At 42.7% G+C, this 17,778-nt stretch overlaps 1 protein-coding gene across 2 annotated transcripts in view; it reads left to right on the top strand.

Moving 5' to 3' along the window:
• Positions 1 to 11,837: 11,837 nt before the first annotated feature.
• Positions 11,838 to 17,778, top strand: part of Zdhhc4 (zinc finger, DHHC-type containing 4) — a 14,017-nt gene continuing 8,076 nt past the window's right edge. Inside the window, exons 1-6 of one of the 2 annotated variants that reach the window (XM_005397885.1) lie at positions 11,838 to 11,924; positions 12,691 to 12,873; positions 13,277 to 13,382; positions 13,500 to 13,624; positions 14,384 to 14,457; positions 14,845 to 15,023. In XM_005397885.1, the coding sequence (XP_005397942.1) occupies positions 13,508 to 13,624; positions 14,384 to 14,457; positions 14,845 to 15,023 (370 nt within the window). In that variant the 5' untranslated portion in view covers positions 11,838 to 11,924; positions 12,691 to 12,873; positions 13,277 to 13,382; positions 13,500 to 13,507. Of the gene's footprint in view, positions 11,925 to 12,690; positions 12,900 to 13,276; positions 13,383 to 13,499; positions 13,625 to 14,383; positions 14,458 to 14,844; positions 15,024 to 17,778 lie in introns of both variants that reach the window. The other variant, XM_005397886.2, reaches the window with a different exon arrangement.

The raw sequence follows: 17,778 nt of genomic DNA, 5'->3' as shown, positions 1-17,778 counted from the left end.
AAAAATAAAATTACCCAGTCTGGGGCTATGAATGTAATTCTGTGGTAAAACACTTGCCTAGCATGCATCACAAAAACAAAGCACACAAACTGATTTGCTTAGCAGGGGAGGCCTGATGGGTCACTGTGCGACTGGTCTGGAGGGATGTATATATATCCCTCCTCCTGTTTTGGTCCTGCTGCCCTCCTCCTTGCCGTGTCATGAACTGTTTCTCCTCTGAGATGCCCCTCTGCCATGCTACCCTGCCTTGAAGCCAGCTGACTACGGACTGAAACCTCTACAAACTATGAGCCAAAATAAGCCTTTCCTCCTTTACCTGTGGCTTTCAGGTATTGTGTCCCAGTGATGAGAAAGTAACTAAGTCAACTACACAAGTCAAAAACTCATTGAACTCTACACTGTCAATGTTTACAAGTTATTATATATTGATTACACTTCCATAATGTTTATTTAAAAAAAAACTTCAAATCCTTGAGGGGAGCATTCCTAAATGCTATACCCTAAAGGGTTAGGCAAATAAGAAATGTTATACCAGACCCAGTCTTGTGTGAGACACTTTTCATACATTTGTTACCTCATTCAGCTCACAACTCTCCCAACAAAGCCGGAATTGCTGGTCTGGTTTACAGATGAAAGAACAGCTTCAAAGAGATTAAGGGACTTGTCCAGGGGCCACACAAACTCATGAGGCTTGAGGCAGTATTTCTACCTGTCTCCAGAGCCCATGATCTGTGCAGAACTCTCTACTGCTGTGAAATAAGAAATATGTAAGTTGGACTCTGCTGAGGTTTCCTGACATGGAGCTTCTAAAACCTTTGTAATTTTCTGAGTAATAGGAGCCTCTGAGACAAAGCTCCTAAATCCCTTGGGACTTCCTAGGGTTCTAGGAGCATCTCTTGCCCTAAGAAGGCAACTCCTGGTGGGCTGCTGGATGATTTCAGGATGCAACTGGTTGCCAGGGGGAAACCAACCAGATGATTCAAGGGTAGGAACTTTCAGTCCCAGCCCCAAGCTCCAGACAAAGAAAGGCTGGCAATTGTGTTGCACACTAGTGGCCAATGATGAAATCAATCATGGCTATAGAATGAGGTCTTCTTAAAAACCCTAAAGGCTAAGCTTCAGGGGGTTGGGATAGTGGTGCTCCCACTGCCTTGGCGACAGAAGGTGTTATGCTCAGGACCCTTTCCAACCATTCTCTACACATCTGCTTATTGGACTGCTTACCTGTACTCTTTATTTTTCCTCTAGCATATATATTAATATATATATAAATAATATTTTTAATTGATGTATAATAATTGCACAAAGTTATCGTCATTTATATCCTTTAAAATATTGCCTGGTACGGTAGCACATGCCAGTAATCCCAGCACTCTGGAGGCTGAGCCAAGTGGATCACCACAAATTCGAGGTCAGCCTGGGCCATACAGCGAGTTCAAGACCAGTCTGAATTAGATAGTGAGACCCTCCCAGTACATGGGAGGCTGAGGCAGGAGAATTATCTTGAGTTTGAGGCAAGCCTAGGCTACATAGTGTGTTCAAGGCCAGTTTGGACTGCATAATGAAACCCTTTCTCAAAACAAAAAAATAGCGAGACCCTTTCTCAAAATAAAAAATAAAAAAAAGGTCTGGGGATGTAGCCTAGTGTGAAAGCCCCAGAACTGCCCCCCATCCTTTGTAATAGATAATGGTCAGTAAAAGTGTTCCTCAAGAGTTTTCTATGAGCCACTCCAATAAATTAAGTGAAACCTAAGGAAGGGATTGTAGGACCATACAATTTAAAGCCAGCTGGTCAGAGTATAGGTGGAACTTGCAGTTGATATCTGAGGTGGATACCAGCCTTGTGAGACCAAGACTTACACCTGCGTGGTCTGAGTTGAACTCCAAGTAGATATTGTTGAATTGAACTGAAATCTAGGACAGCCAGCTGATGTTTTCTGGACAATTGTCAGGTGTGGGAAAACTCTGCCTACCTGGTACTGGAGTGTCCTGTACTTAGTGTTGTACTGACAGTAAGAAGAGTGAAAAGGTTGTTTGTTCCCTGTGTTGGTTTGGGGCTCATTTTGCAAGGGGAAACAATAATATACAGGACATATATTTTATACAATTATTTATATTAGTTGCCCAAAGAATGATATACAAAAGAGTGCAGAAATCTGTCCACACACTAAGACCAAGGAATCTAGCCTAGGGCCTGGATCCCATGGAAATGTCCTGCATGAGTCCAATTGAAAACCTAGAGCTCATAAAAGTGCCTCCCATGAGTCCAACTGGAGGTCTAGAGCCCATAACAATTTCTCATGTAGGCCTGTTTCATGGATCTATGCTGGGAAGGCTCAGAGGTCAGTGGTAGAATCTAGGAAGTCTGTGCCAGTGGGATGAAGAGTCTGTGCTAGCAGGCTGAGGGTTCTGCACTGAGCCAGGAAGTGATGCTCAAAGTTAGAAACAGAGCTCCCCTGAAAAGTACTACAGCCACCCTCAGCACCGGTGAGGTCCCAAGCTCCACTGATGGTAAAGACAGCTGAATTCCTATCAAGAAAGACAATGCAGCAAACTTTTCCAGGAGACCGGCAGTGCACCATCTTCCCCTCCAGAGCCAGGAAGTGATGCTCAAAGTGAGGATCAGAGCTCTCCTAAAGTGAACCGAAGCTATTCTCAGTGCCAACAAAGTCTAGAGCTCTTCAGAGGATGAAAACAGCCAACTTCCTCAGGAAAGCCAGCATGATGAGCTCCTCCAAAAGAACCAACAGCTTCTTACAGCTTCTACCAGCTCCCAACAGCTTTTTTCAGTTCCCAACAGCCTTACTTCTTCTTCTCTAGTTCTGCCTCTTATACTGCTGGCAACAGCCCCCAGGTGGGCCTCCCACACCCAGCACCACACTTACTCAGTTCAGCTGGGGGTTGTAAGTTGACCACCAGTTGTCAATCCACCACATCCCCTCTCCTACAACCACCCTTCTGCTCTCAGGGGGCTCTGAGTCTCATACTACATCTGTTGACCACAGAAGAGAGCACTTTGCTACAATCCTTTCCCTCCTCTGAGCTCTACCTTCTTGCCAGTGGGTAGAGGGACAGAGGCCAGGCTGGGGCAGCGGGGTTATTGATAAATGTGGAAAAGGAACCTCTGGAGATCATAGACTGGGTGCCATCTAGAGGGGTTGGCGTCCTTGACTCCTCTCCATTTTTCTTCTCAAAGTCAAACATCAGCAGGGGCTGGGGATTTAGCTCAGCGGCAAAAGCGCCTGCCTCGCAAGTGCAAGGTTGTGAGTTCGGTTCCCGGTACCGGAGAAAAACCAAAAAAAAAAAAAAAAAAAAAGTCAAACATCAGCAAATCCTCCAGACTCAGCCCTCTGCTTTCAAATTATAATCAGAACCCCCCACTTCTCTCACTTCCGCTGCCCACCCTGGTGCCAGCTGCCACCGTCCTTGTCCTGGACCGATTTCTCAGCTTCCTCATGGGTCTCCTCTTGGCCCCTCAGTCTGTTGTCAACATGGCAGCCAGAATGAACTGTTCATGGGCAAGTCAGATGCTATTCTTGTCAGAGAAATCAGGCACAGACACACAGAGAAGGAAAACTGTATGAAGATATGGAAGGAAGGTGGCTATCTGCAAGCCAAGGCGAGAGGCCTTAGGAGAAACGGACATGCCAACAGCTTGATCTCAGACTCACGGCCTGGAGAACTGTGGGAACACGTGTCTGTTGTTTAAGCAGCTCTGGGGTATCTTGTTGTGGCGGTCCCAGCAGACTCATGGCCTGCCACAGTGAAATTGCATCTGGGCATGGCTAAAAGGTTCTTTATTCAGGATGTGTTGAGGGCATGGGTCTGAGGCTGGGCCAAGAGACCAAATGATGACAGGTAGGGATTGACTGGAAAAACCCAGACATTGGTTTAAAATTGGCTAAAATCTCCCACTCTCCCAGCCAAGTCTGCCCTATCATGTCCAGCCACTCTGGACCGAGGACACAGAGTCCACACTGGGGATTTAGATCCTGCAGTCATGTACTCCTGCCCAAAGCCTCTCTGTATATCTGCACTGGGCCCTTAAGGCCTTGAATAACAAAAGAAGGGGACAGCTATTCTTAAGACTGAGCTAAGTTGGACCAATGTTGTAATGCCTTCCTCCTCCCCCCCAGGACTGGGGATTGAACTCAGGGCCTTTCCACTGAGCTACATCCCTATCCCTTTTATTTTTTATTTTCAGGCAGGCTGGGCCTACCCTAGGCTTGAACTTGTGATCCTCCTGCTTCAGCCTCCCAGAGTGCTGGGATTACATGTATGTGCCAACATATCCTTCTTGCCATGGCATTTTGAGGGCAGATTTGATGGTTGGCACTGGGCCATGCTGTGGCTTCAACAATTTAGTAGCACGTTAGTCAGTGTCACTAATGTTAGCTGCTGTAACAAACAACTTCCGACCTCAGTGGCTTCACATAACCAAGGTTCATGTGTCCCTTACCTCAAAGTCTGGTGCTAGTCTGTGAGCCCCAGTGTTGACCTCCCTCAGCACCTCACTTCTGTCACAGAGTGAGATCAGCCCACTGGGACACCAGCCTCTACCTTTGCCTTATATTCACTTCCCCTCTATCTTGTCTGCCACCTGAGTCACTTTAAAGTTTTTTTATTTTGTTTTGTACATCTATGCGTGCCATCCTCAATTCTGCCCAGACGAAGACAGGATGATACTTTTTTTTTTGAGACAGGGTTTCACTTTGCAGTTCAGGCGGCCTTGAGCTCACTTTGTAGCCCAGGCTGCTCTCTAACTTGCAATGATCCTCCTGCCTCAGCCTCCTGAGTGCTGAGATTACAGGCGTGAGCCACCACTCCTGGCTGATACAACATTTTGAAGTTGCCTTTCCTAGTCTTTATACTCATTGATTTCCCCACAGTGGTCAAATAAGCTTCAGATGGAGTCATCAGAGCCTGGTGGACTGGTTAGGGAGTCCGGATAGGGAGAAGGGACACCTTGCATAAGCCGGAGACATTTCATGGAGTTTAAGGGGGGCTCATTCCAAGCCCCTCCCATTGGCCTGGCCTGTCTGCATCTACCGGGTGAGATCAGAATGTGCCTATGGTCTTCACCCTAAGCTACATCCCCAGTCCATTTTAAAAAATGTTTTTCATTTTGAGACAGAGTTTTGCTAGGATGCTAAGTTATCCAGGCTGGACTCAAACTTGCAATCCTCCTGCCTCAGCCTCCCAGAGTATTATAATTCTGGGCTTGTGCTACCACACCCCACCTAGGGTCTCCTAATCCTTTGACCATCTGAACTTGGCCTTGTTTTCCAGCTTTTCTTTTTCCATTGAAGAAACTCAGTTCCTTCTCTCTGCACACTCTCATGCTCCTCCTAAGGAATCGCATCTGTTCTGGGTGACCTTGCACCACTGTGCCACTGCAGCCTTGTGGATAAAATTTCTTCTGCCGGCCTTGGAATACACATTTCCTTGAACTTGCACCAGGAGACAGCTGCCAGGAAGGAATTGTATTAATAGATCTGCCTTTGAGTCTGGGAAATGAAGGACATCTACTACAAGTTACTGTTGTGCCCCAAAGCACCCCATATTTTTATTATTTCATCCAGCCCAGCTTAATTTTAAATTTTGGGGTCATTTTTGAGCTATACCTCTCATCCTTCCAGATATCACAATTTATTAGATTTCTACTTATCAACTCTCGACCCTGCATCCATGCCCTACCTTAGTATTACCCAGATCACCTTTCAGGAATTCTCCCTTTCCCTGAGCAGCTCACGTGCTATGGGAGAAACTGATCCAAGCCGTGTCTTCAGCAGGGGACCTTGTTCAACTCAAGCTAGGTGTCACATTCCACTTTTCTGGCCTTGTCATTGGTACAAGGGTGAACCTATGGCCCAAGTTAGCAAGGTGAATCAAGAAGAATCTCAGCATGCCCATTTGGAATGCTAGAGAAGACCTTCTCTCCCATCTCCCCTCACTGGATGTGAATGTGGAGGCATGTAGTCTGAGCTGTGGCTGGCAGCCTTTCTATCACCAGGAGGAAAACTGGATCTTAGGATTAGGCTGATGCTCCAATGGCAGAATAGGGAACAAAAAGAACCTTTGTTCTTGGTGATGCCATGAAGCTCCTGCCTGAAACCATTCCTGAAATCGGAATTCAGAGGCCAAGAAATCTTTTTTGTTTAATCCAGACTGAGGTGGGCTTACAATTACTTGCAATGTAAAGTGTCCTGATATTCAAAACCTCTTGCACCAGACCTACTGCTCTTTTCTTCTCTATTGATCAAATTTATTATTGTTGAGGATGACGTCTATGTTACGGCTGATACTTATTGAATTGTTTCATGAGCATTATCTCATTTAACTCTCCCAGCAACACTTTGAGGTAGATGCTTTCATCCTGACTTTATATATGAAGAAACTGAGGCTCAGAGAAGTTAAGAAAATAGCCTAAAGTCAGTCAGTTAAAAAGATGGTTCCTTGTAGATGCCAAGAAATTCTGATTCCTGAGCACCCGATCCTCTTAGCCCTCACCTGACTGCCCAGTCAATATGTTCATTCCACATTTATTCTCAGAATTATGTTTCTGTCTGTAATTAACAGAGCTCAGTGTCAGTCATCATGTGCTTTGTGTCAGATATATTAATACAAGATGTATCTGCTGGGTATGATGGCACACACCTGTAATCCTAGCACTTGGGAGGCTGAGGCAGGATGATCACTGTAAGTTTGAGGCCAGCCTGTGTTACATAGTGAGGCTCTGTCTCAAAAACAACAACAACAAGGACATCAACAAAAAATGTGATCAAAAATTACAATGAATGTTTAATTTTTAAAAATTAAAACAGTAAAGGACACATTGTTATCAATCCCCCTCAAAACATTCCCCCTTTCTTAGAACAGTTATCCCAACATTCTTGCCACTTTCTGAAGCAGATCTCTAAGTTCTCTTTCATGAGTGTCTTTAATTGCAATATCATGGCTACCTTGATGTCCTGCAGTGATTCAAAGTGTTCCCCTTTCATTGTTATTTTGACTTTTGGAAAGAATCAGAAGTCACATGATACCAAATCTGGTGAATAAGGTGGATGAGGACTACTGTAATGTTTTTATTTGAGAAAACTTGCTATAACATTTTGAACCAATCCAGAATACTGAGGCAGCCATGATAGCACAAATAAAGACAAGAAGACTCCTACAGCTGTTTCAGAAAATGACAAGAATGATGGGATGAATATGTTTGACACAAGGTGGGTATTTAGAAGAGGATTCATGGCAAGGTGTCTTTTATTGTAAGAATTTAAAATTTTTAAAATTTAAACATTCGCTGCAGTTTTGATTATGCTTTATAAGTAAGTCATATCACTCCAGAAATTCCTCTTCATTTTCCCCCACAGGTCTCAGCAAAGTGTTTACAATGTTGTGCTTTTCCCTTCTTCAGCCTCCTTCTGAAGGGAGTGACCACGCCTAATGGTGACCAGAAGTACTGGTGACCCGAGTAACAACATAGCTTTCAGTACAAGGAAAGCTGTGTGATACACTGGTTTAAGATCAGTTCAGAGAGCCAAGAAGTGGAGTTTCTGCCCCAACCACCCTCTTTTACATGGTGTCTGAGCACACTGATGGAAGACAAGTAGGAATTCAAAACTGTGACTGGAGAACCTGTATTTTGGGCTCTGAGCTGCCCAACAGTGACACACACCGTGGCCCCACCTACTGGTCAGAGCAATTTTTGTTTTGGTATTACCTATTCTACCATACAAGTTTCCTCCACGTATAGTTCATCCTTTTTCTTTCATTCATTCAACACATGTTTATTAAGCATCTACTGTGAGCTGGGCATTAAAATAGTTGCTGTTGACATAATAATAAGCAAACACACATCCAGTCCTTGCCCTCCAACAAAAATACCTTTGTAGCTGGGGATAATGGTGCACACCTGTAATCTCAGCTATTTGGAGGCTGAGGCAGAACAATCATGAATTTGAGCCCAGCCTTGGTAGCAGAGCAAGACCCTGTTACATTGCTGGTTCTTTTCTTTGTTTCTCCGTTGCAAAATTCCTCATGGCCAATAAATCACTGTAAACAAGCATCCTGTGCTATGTGTCTATTGCAAGAGTAGCTATGAAGTCCTATATCCCATTTCCCAAGTATTGCCTCAGTCATTCCCCTGGGGACAAGAGATCATGATGTAAAAGGTGGTTGATCCTGTCAAATGATCTTGCAGCAGGTAAACAACTGATACCACAGGTCCAGTTTCAGGCTAACAAGAGGGTTTAGGGATGCTCCTAAGAAGGATTCTTTGCTACTCGCATCAAGGGCGATACAATCCTTTCTATCACACTTGAGTTACAGCTTTAGTTTTAGGCTTAATAGTGTTTTCCCCTACATTAATAAATAAAATGGCGGAAGCATGTGATTTTCAGGAACTGACCAACCACTGATAAATTCATCATGAAAAAAATAATTTTTAAAAAAAGCAATGAATAGTCTAGTTGCAGAACTATTCATAACAATAAAAGAGTAGGAAACAATACAAATGTCCAACAATTAGAGAATGTCAAGGTCATTATATTGTATCTCCAAGTAATAATGAGACTATCTTGTTAGAACCCACTTATAGTAAACTAAACAAATCAAAATTATCTATATACTATGATTGCAGCCATGTAAACCTTTTGAGTGAATATAAAAATTCACATTTTATGCATATAAAATATATATAGTAGTAAAGTAGCAGTTAAGGCAAAAATAATTTTTTCTTTGCCATTATTTATATTTTTTTTGAGACAGGGTCTTGCTATGTAGTCCAGGCTGGCCTTGAACTCACTACGTAGCCCAGGCTGGCCTTGAACTTGCAGTGATCCACCTGCCTCAGCCTCCCAAGGGCTGGACTTACAGGCATGCACCACCAGGCCTGGCTTTGCCATTATTTATGTATTTTGATAAAATTTTAAATTTGTTTAAAAAGAAAATCATGAAATGGGAGAAGAGTTACAGAAAACATAGCTAAACATGGTTTGAAAAATGGTTCACCTACTCAGAAAGTCAAAGGTGGATTAAGCATCAGGCATGGTTCATTCAGCTCCATTTTTCTGTGCCTGTCTCGGTTCTCACTCCTCATGCTCCTCTCCCTTCAGGGTCCCTAAAGGAAGTGAGGTTTCAAGAATTCTTTAATTTCCCTTCCCCACCCCTTCTCAGTACTAGAGATTGCACCCAGGACCTTTACATTAAGCTATATGCCCAGCCCTTTATTTTCTTTTGAGACAAGTTCTCTCTAAGTCACTATGCTGCCCAAACTGGGCTCAAGTTTGTGATCCTCCTGCCTCAGCCTCCCAGAGTGCTGAGATAACAGGTATGAGCCACTACATTTGGCCCTTTAATATCTTCATTCAACTTGGTGAGAGAGGAGGAACCATTGAAGAGAATCCTAGCCTTTATACTGTAATCAGTTCATTTGCACTGAAGTCTTGCTACGCCCTGGTTGTCCTGATTTGAAAAATTATTGTGATAAGGATAGCAAGATTACCCTGATTTGCCAAGACCAATTTAATTGGTGGGACCCACCCTTAAGGTTGGAAATGGGTGTAATTCTACCCAAAGAATATGCAGGGAGGGCTGTACCAGACATACCGAGTAGGAAATCTCAACTGTCCGTTATAGTGTTCCAGTGCAGTGCAAGTTTCACTGTTGTGAAAAGCAGGAATGGGAGCAAGAAGACAGGAGAGAAGTTAGAAGATAGTGCCTTGGATAAGGCCTTTGAATGTTTTCTTTCCCTTATGTTATAAAATCCTGATTTATAAAGGCCCTTAAAATCCTGGAATTCTGGATCCTTTGATTAAGGGCAAAAATCCTGTGGTCTATATAAATGGCTACTTGTCCTTAGAACAAAGCAGGCCTAGTCTACTTTGTCATTTAATTGCAGTGCTATAGGCAGTGGAGTTTGGGACACTGGTGGAATAGGCACAGTTTAGCCTATGTCACCACGGATATAATGCAGTAAATACAATTTAGGAGTGGTGTGAAAAGATCACAAAAACTTGATGTTGAGTAAAAAGACATATCTGGAGAACCATTATGTGTAACACAATGCCATTTCTTTTCTTTCTTTTTTTGAGATGGTATTGTTATGTATTTCAGGCTGCCTTGCACTCATAACGATCTCCTGTCTTAGTCTCCCAAGTGTGTAAATCCACAAAATTAAGGAATTTTTTTTTTTTTGAGACACATTCTATGTAGCTCACACTGGCTTTAAACTCACTATGTGTCCCAGGATAGCGTCAAACTTATGGTGATCCTTTTGGGCTCAGTCTCCCAAGTGTTGGGATCACAGGTGTGAGCCACCACACTGGGCCTATTTCTGTTTTGTTTACCGATAATATTGTTGGTGTCTAGTTCAGCATCTAGGGCCGGGGATATAGCTCAGCGGCACCAGCACCTGCCTGGCAAGTGCAAGGTCCCAAGTTTGATTCCCGGTTTAAAAAAAAAAAATTCTAGTTCAGCATCTGGTACACATTAAGCACTCAATATATGTTTTGTTGAATATATATATAAATATAGATAAAAAGATGTAGATATAGATAGATATCTTTCTCTAGATAGGTAGAGAGAGAGAGAAGGATTTTTAGGATACACACTAAGTAACAATAATTCTGTCATGAGATTGGGATTCAGGAGGGATGCTGGTCAAGGAAAATTTTTATTTGGTTTTGGATAGTTTGACTCTTTTACTAAGACATGTTATTACTTGGATTTATTTCAAAAAATGAAATATAACCCAGCACAAAATGCCATAGGTGATCAAACCGAGGTTCAAAGTTAGTTTGAAACTACCCATAGCAAAATGAAAAGGGATAAAAATAAAGTTTTGCATTTATGAGGAAAAAAAGTAATTTAAAATATTTAACCCCCAGCTCAGTGTCAACCAAGAGTGGTGTCAGCTGGAGACCCTAAAGATACCTGTCCCTCTTCTGGCCATGTGATGGGCTCCATCTACACCCAGTTTTCTCTGGTCATATCACATCTTCCGATTCTATGTTCACAAGTTTGGGAAGGTGAATGATGTACTCCAAAGGTGGCCCGCTCAGTAAGGAATATTAAAAAAAAAAAAAAAAAAAAAAAAAGGAATCAAGAAGCTGGGGTAGGCGGCAAAGACAAACAGGAAAAGCAAAGGCTTTGAAGCCCGTGTTGAGAGATCAGACATTTTTCCCTCAAAGGGAGGACAGGTTTGGCTCAGGTTTTCAGAGGCATCAAGAATAGATCTTTCTCAGCGGATTTGGAGGCGTTTACAGTACAGGAACACCCCGCAGGAGCCTTCTCAACGCTGTTTGGAAGCAGCTTTCTCACCCCAAGTCTGGCTATCATCAAAACAAGCCTTCTCTTTTATTTAAGAGGTTTATGATCATGCACTTGTCACTGGCCCCAGGGGGAGATGTTCAGGTCTGTATGCAAACAGCGGGGGCAAGCACATGCGTAGAGCAGCTTCTGACTCAGACAGGCACATATTGTGCCATCTGCGGTGGAAGATTCTGGAATGGGCCGAACAGATTCCAACGATGTGGCCGGCTGCGAGCAACTTGTACACTATGAAAACACACAGTATACGAGCTTCCTAAGTGCAACAGCCTTGAACCTCCCAGGACCCCTGCTCGGCCGTGAGCGGTACACGTCTGCGCTCTTCGCAGGTCGCGCCTGTTTCACAGCCCTACGGTCCTGCTGTACCAGGCAGGATCGTCCTTTTCTCAAGTCTACCTGGAAACTGGGCACTTAAAACCCATTATCTAGACGAACTAAAGCTACCAATCACATAGCGACGGGTAGCCCCCCACTTCCGCCGGAAGTCAGCCTAGCCAGGGGCGCCGCGATGATGTCACTGGCGCGCCGGAAGTCTCGGGGTTCGGCCAGGAGGTTGCAACTGTGGAATTGGCGTTTTCCCCAAACCTGGGCGGGTAAGGCAGCCTTCGCGGGGCTTGGGGCCGTCCATCTCCCTGTCTGAACCTCCTCCTCCCTAGTGCTGCTTTTACCCGTCCCAGGGCCTCGGCGCCCCTGCCTGCTACACCCGGCAGCTTGTGTCCCCTCTGAGTTAGCTAACCCTTGCCCACAATCTTGGACTCTGAACCACGGTGGGTTCTCCCGGCCTACTACAGACGGGCCCCTGTGTCCGGGTCTGCTGCAGGCTACCCTCTGTGACCTCTCGGAACCTGTTGCATCCCTCCTCCACAGGGGAAAGCTCTGGCCAGGTCCATTCATAGGGCGTCTTAAGTAGAGCGTAGGCTCTAGGAAGCCTTCTATCTGGTCTCCAGATATGGGCAGCAGTAGTGATAGGGAGGGATAATAGGGCGTGGTAGTGCATGCCTGTGATTCCAACACTCTGGGACGCTGAGGTCAGAGCATCACAAGTTCGAGCTCAGCCTGGGCGATTTAGCGAGACCCTGTCTCAAAACGAGAGAGAGACCGAGACGGAGAGAGACAGAAAGAGATAGCTGGGGATCCAGTCCCAATCCCCACCACACACAGACAGGCAAACACACAAGGAAAAAAAATACGGAGAAGGATAGGAAAGGATAAGCCCAAGACTACTGCCTATTTCTTCCCAAATAGCTGTTTCTTCAGCTGTCATGTAACTCATTCACCTCTTGGGTGTTGCTTTCTGCGGCTGACTCCTAGTCTTACTGGGTGAGGGTTGAACTGATCTGTCTCCGCAATCACATCCAGCCTCCTGGAGGAACCATGTCTCCCACTGCTTTGGGTGCCGCCTGTTGCAAGGCTCACACACCGCTGCCTAAGAGGAGCTACTAGAAAGGAGCTGTTTGCTAAAAAGGAGCTGATTTCTCTGCATGTTGGGAAGAGGGATGCCAGAGTTGTCAGCTGAAATAGTATCCAATCAGGAGAAAAGATGTAAGCTGGATACCTTGAATTACCTGGTGAGCATTGTTGCTCTGTGTTTCCTCTTTTATGGTATGAGTAGTTTCTGGTTCGATTATCTTGGTTGGAATTTCTGGCCCAGACTCCTATCCACTGAGGCCAAAAGTAAACCACTTTCAGTTTATTAACACTAATGAATGGTCTGTGGTTCCCATGGGTGGTTCCTGACAGTTTGCCCTGGAGGAACGTGTCAAAGGACAAGGACATCTGATCCTGGGGCAGGACTCCTGATTGCCTCTAGAAATGTTTGTTTTGGTCATGTTGACAGATTCTTTTGGGTACAATAGTATATATATGTTAATAATTAGGGAAGTAAAAGGAGGAATTGTTGCTAGAGGGAAGGAAGATTGATACATTTTTCTTCACTTTATCTTAGGGCTTGCAGGAAAAAGATACCCCAAAGGCACAACACAGCATTCACCTTGAAGGGAAGTACTAAGAAGCCTCTGGAATGCCCCACTAAAAGGCCATAGTGCTCTGTGGTATGTGCTTGAGGGTCAATGAAGTCTGTTTTGTAGCCATTAAAAGAGTTTGAGAATATGTGCCATGGAATAAATCTTTCAGTAGCAGCTAGTTATATTCTTTCTGTTCCTTGGCAGCTTCAAGGATGGACTTCTTGGCTCTCTTTTTATTCTACCTGGCTTTTGTGCTGATCAGTGTTGTTACAATCTGCATCTGCTCAAAAAGTCATCGTTTGATGTGCTTGGTCCAGGATGGAGCACAGGTAATAATGATCCTAGAATATCACTGAAGTTTGAACACTGCACTAGGCTAGAAGAACTCACCAGTTTCCTGACAGGTCAAGAAAGAATCCATTTAAATTCATTGATTCATTTAGTCTTTCATTTACGGCAGTTGTATGTTTTTGTTTTTGTTATTGCCGAAAGTAGCCTAGTGGTGATGCTTTGAGATAAGATAGCATTATCAAGGTTGGCCCTTTAACTCTGAATATAGTGCCTGTCGTTGCACATGGATGTGAGTAGTGTCTGAAAATGCTTGATTGGTGAAACTGGGATGGATGAACAGAAGCCAAACATGGGGCTGCTTATCTTCCTTCAAGGTCAAAAGGGGGCAGAACAGAGGACAAAATTAAGAACAAAACTAAGCAAGAAAGAGATTGACTCGGGATGGGCCTGGCCTAATGCTAGTGGTGGGGGTGTGGAACTTGAACTGGGATCAAACCCAGAAAGGGAAAGAGCAGCCTTCACTTCAACCTTCCCAGAGTCTCTGCTCACCTCTTCTGTGAAGACCACAACAAGTGCCTCCTTTGAGGTCAGGGTAGAAGTGGAGAAGTTGGCATCAAAGGACGCCATTAGAATGAAGTCCTCTTTCTTCTTTCTTACTGGCTTCTCTCCCTTTAAGCTGAAACAAAATTTAGTATCTCCAAGACTGCTGCCTGTGTACTGTTCCAATACTGCTGGAGCATCTAATTTGAAAGTGAGGAGAATGAGAAATGAAATTGAGCCTTTTTCTTTTATTTCAGCTATGTTCCTGTATTATTCCACAATGCCTTCAGAGAGCCATGCAAAGATGGCTTCATTACTTCTTCCACACACGGTATTTATAGTTCAGAGTTTAAATATGAACCTCTTTCTATCTTATTTGTTGCTACTGTGTAGCTTGGGGAAGCATTTTCTGGTTTCCAGCATGGTACTCATGCTGGGGAAGAATGCTAGAAGGATGGAGAGTCATTTGTTCAGAACTTCTACTCACAAATGTCTGCCCTTTATCTTTGGGGGATTGATATATCTGCTTTTAAATAAAAGAGACTTAAAGAGTAGGAAAAGATTGACATGTATTTCTGTAAAATATATGTGACATGTTTCACCTGGTTTCTTACTTAATTCTGAAAAGGAAATGGTTGTCCTCGTAACATTTCTTAGCATTGTATGATTTCTTCATGGAACAGCCCTGTGAGTAAACCACACACTTCTTTCCTTTCAGCAACCACGCTTTCGTTATCCTGCACCTGGTTTTGCAAGGGCTGGTTTATATTGAGTATACCTGGGAAGTATTTGGCTACTGTCAAGAGCTGGAATTCTCATTGCCTTACATTCTTCTGCCCTATCTGTTCCTGATTGTAAACCTAGTTTTCTTCGCCCTAACTTGTTTAACCAATCCTGGTAAGTTGAGGCTCTTAGCATACAGACTGGGGACAGCTCAACTGTGTTACTGATAATATAGCAAACAGATAGTGGTCGCTTTGAAACGATTGCAAAACTTTGGTGTTTTCTTTCTTTCTTTCTTTCTTTCTTTCTTTCTTTCTTTCTTTCTTTTCTTGTCTTTGACCAATGGGTTATTTAGAACTGTTCTAACATTTTCCAATGTGCTCTTTGTGTTTTGGTTTATCTTTTTGATGCTTGGGTTACATAGTGAGTTCAAGTCCAGTTCTAAGCTAATTAGTTAGACCTCTCAAAAAATTTTTTTGTGTGTATTATATTGCCAGGCATGTTAATCATAACTACTCAGGAGACTGAGGCAAGAGACTGAGAATTCAAGGCCAGCCTAGGAAATCTGTTGAAAGCCTGGGTGAAATTTTTTTTTAAATTTTATAATGGGAATGGAGTGGGCTGGTGCAGTAGCTCAGTGGTGGGACACTTGCTTAGCATGGTTGAGGCCCTAAATTCAGTTCTCATTATTGAAATAAAATTTTTTTTGACACTTGCATTACGCTTGGACATGTGGTCAGTTTTTTCTAAATGATCCATGTGCTTGAAAAGAGTTCATGGCCAGGGATGTAGCTCAGTGGCATAGCATCTGCCTGGCAAGTGCAAGGTCCTAAGTTCAATTCCTGGTACCAAGAAAAAAAGAAATAAGAAAAGAGTTTGTATTTTTAAATTTTTTTTTGTCTTTTTGAGACAGTGTCTCACTATGCAGTTCAGGTTGGCCTTGAGCTCACTTTGTAGCCCAGGCTGGTCTTGAACTTGCAATGATCCTCCTGCCTCAGCCTCCTGAGTGCTGGGTTTACAGGCGTGTGCCACCATGCCCACCTGAATTTTTTAAGTCTTGAGTACAGAGAATGAAAACTCTCTTTTATCAAGTTTATTAATCATGTTCAGATCTTTTAAAAAGGCAAAAGATTTATGCAATCTGAAGAGAAACCAGAGTATGTGTTCAGATCTTTTATATCCATACTAATTTTTTTATTTGTTAACAAGAAAGTGATAATTCTCTCATTCTGATGGTGGGTTTCATACTTCTCCTTTTTATCAGTTTTTGCGTCCTATATTTTGAAGCTGTTGTGTGTACTGTATATGTATATTCTTACTAGATACATTCAAGTCTAGGGTTAGTATAATCTTTTCCTGATAAATTCAGTCCTTTCACAACATAGTGAGCTTCATCATCACAACTAATGCTCTTCACTCCAAAGTCTCATTTGTCTGGTACTAATTTTATTATACTATTTTTCTTTGGATTGGCTTGTACTTGGGCTTTTTTTCTATACTTTTACTTTTAAATTTTTCTGTCCTTGTAAAGTACCAACTATTCATCAACAGATAAATGGATAATTAAAATGTGATAAACCCATTTAGGAGAATATTAGTCATAAAAAATAATAGTGTCTGTGGGTGTAGCTCAATGTTAGAGCACTTGCCTAACATGTGGAAGACCCTGGGTTTCACCCCTAGAATACAAAACAGAATAAAACAAAACAAGAGTGAAGTACAGAGTCATGCTGCAGCTTGGATGAACCATGAAAACTTGCTGGTAAAAAATTGGAATTGTATTAAATCTGTATAGTAGTTTTGGAAGTATGGCTGTTTTTGCTATATTGGTTCTTATTACCCAAGGACAAGGGACAACTTTCCATTTTTGGATGTCCTTTCAATCTCCTTTTACAGAGGACTGTAATTGTCTATGTAGAGGTCTTTTACTTCCTTTATTAGACTAATTCCTAAGTATTTTATTTTATTTTTTTGGATGCTGTTGTGAAAGGTATTGTTTTCCTAATTTCTCTCTCAGTTTGTTATTAGTGTACAGGAACCTATTGATTTTTGAGCATTGACTTTGTATCCAGCTATGCTACTGAATTTGGTTATTAAATCTAGAAGGCTTTTGATATAGTTTCTGGGGTCTTCCATGTAGAGTATCATGTCATCTGTGAATAATGATAATTTAACTTCTTTCCTGTCCTTATTCCTTTTATTTCTTTCTCATGTCTAATTGCTCTGGCTAATGTTTCCAGGACTATATTGAGTAGGAGTGGTGATCGTGGACATCTTTGTTCCTGATTTTAGAGTGAAAGCTTTCAGTTTTCATTCATTTAGTATGATGCTGGCTGTTGGTTTGTCATAGATGGCTTTTATCAGATTGAGATAAAGACTGTCTGTTCCAACTTTCTATAGTGTTTTTTATCTCGAATGGGTGCTGGACTTTGTCAAAAGCTTTTTCTGCAGGTGATCATATGGTTTTTGTCCTTGGCTCTGTTAATATGGTGCATTATATTTATTGATTTGTGTATGTTGAACCATCCCTGTATCTCTGGTATGAATCCTACTTGGTCATGGTGTATAATCTTCTTGATGATTTGCTGCATTCTGTTTACCAGTATCTTATTGAGAAATTTGTCAACTATGTTCATTAGGGAGATTGACCTGTAGTTCCCTTTTTTGATTGGATCCTTCTCTGATTTTGGTATCAGGGTAATGCTTGCTTCCAGGAATTAATTGAGGACTATTGCTTCCTTTTCAATTTCATAAAAAAGTTTGAGAAGTGGCAACATCAGGTCTTCTTTAAATTTTTTGTAGAATTGAGCAGTGGATTAAGCAGGGCCTGGGCTTTTCTTTGTTGGTAGGTTTTTAGTTACATCTCCAGTTTCATTGCTTGATACTGGTTTATGTAGAATTTTTATATCTTCTTTTTTTTTTTTTTTTT

This window comes from Chinchilla lanigera, unplaced genomic scaffold (assembly GCF_000276665.1).
Source record: "Chinchilla lanigera isolate Chin_1 unplaced genomic scaffold, ChiLan1.0 scaffold00059, whole genome shotgun sequence".
Lineage (NCBI taxonomy): Eukaryota > Metazoa > Chordata > Mammalia > Rodentia > Chinchillidae > Chinchilla > Chinchilla lanigera.
This window is presented reverse-complemented; position numbering and strand designations above follow the sequence as displayed.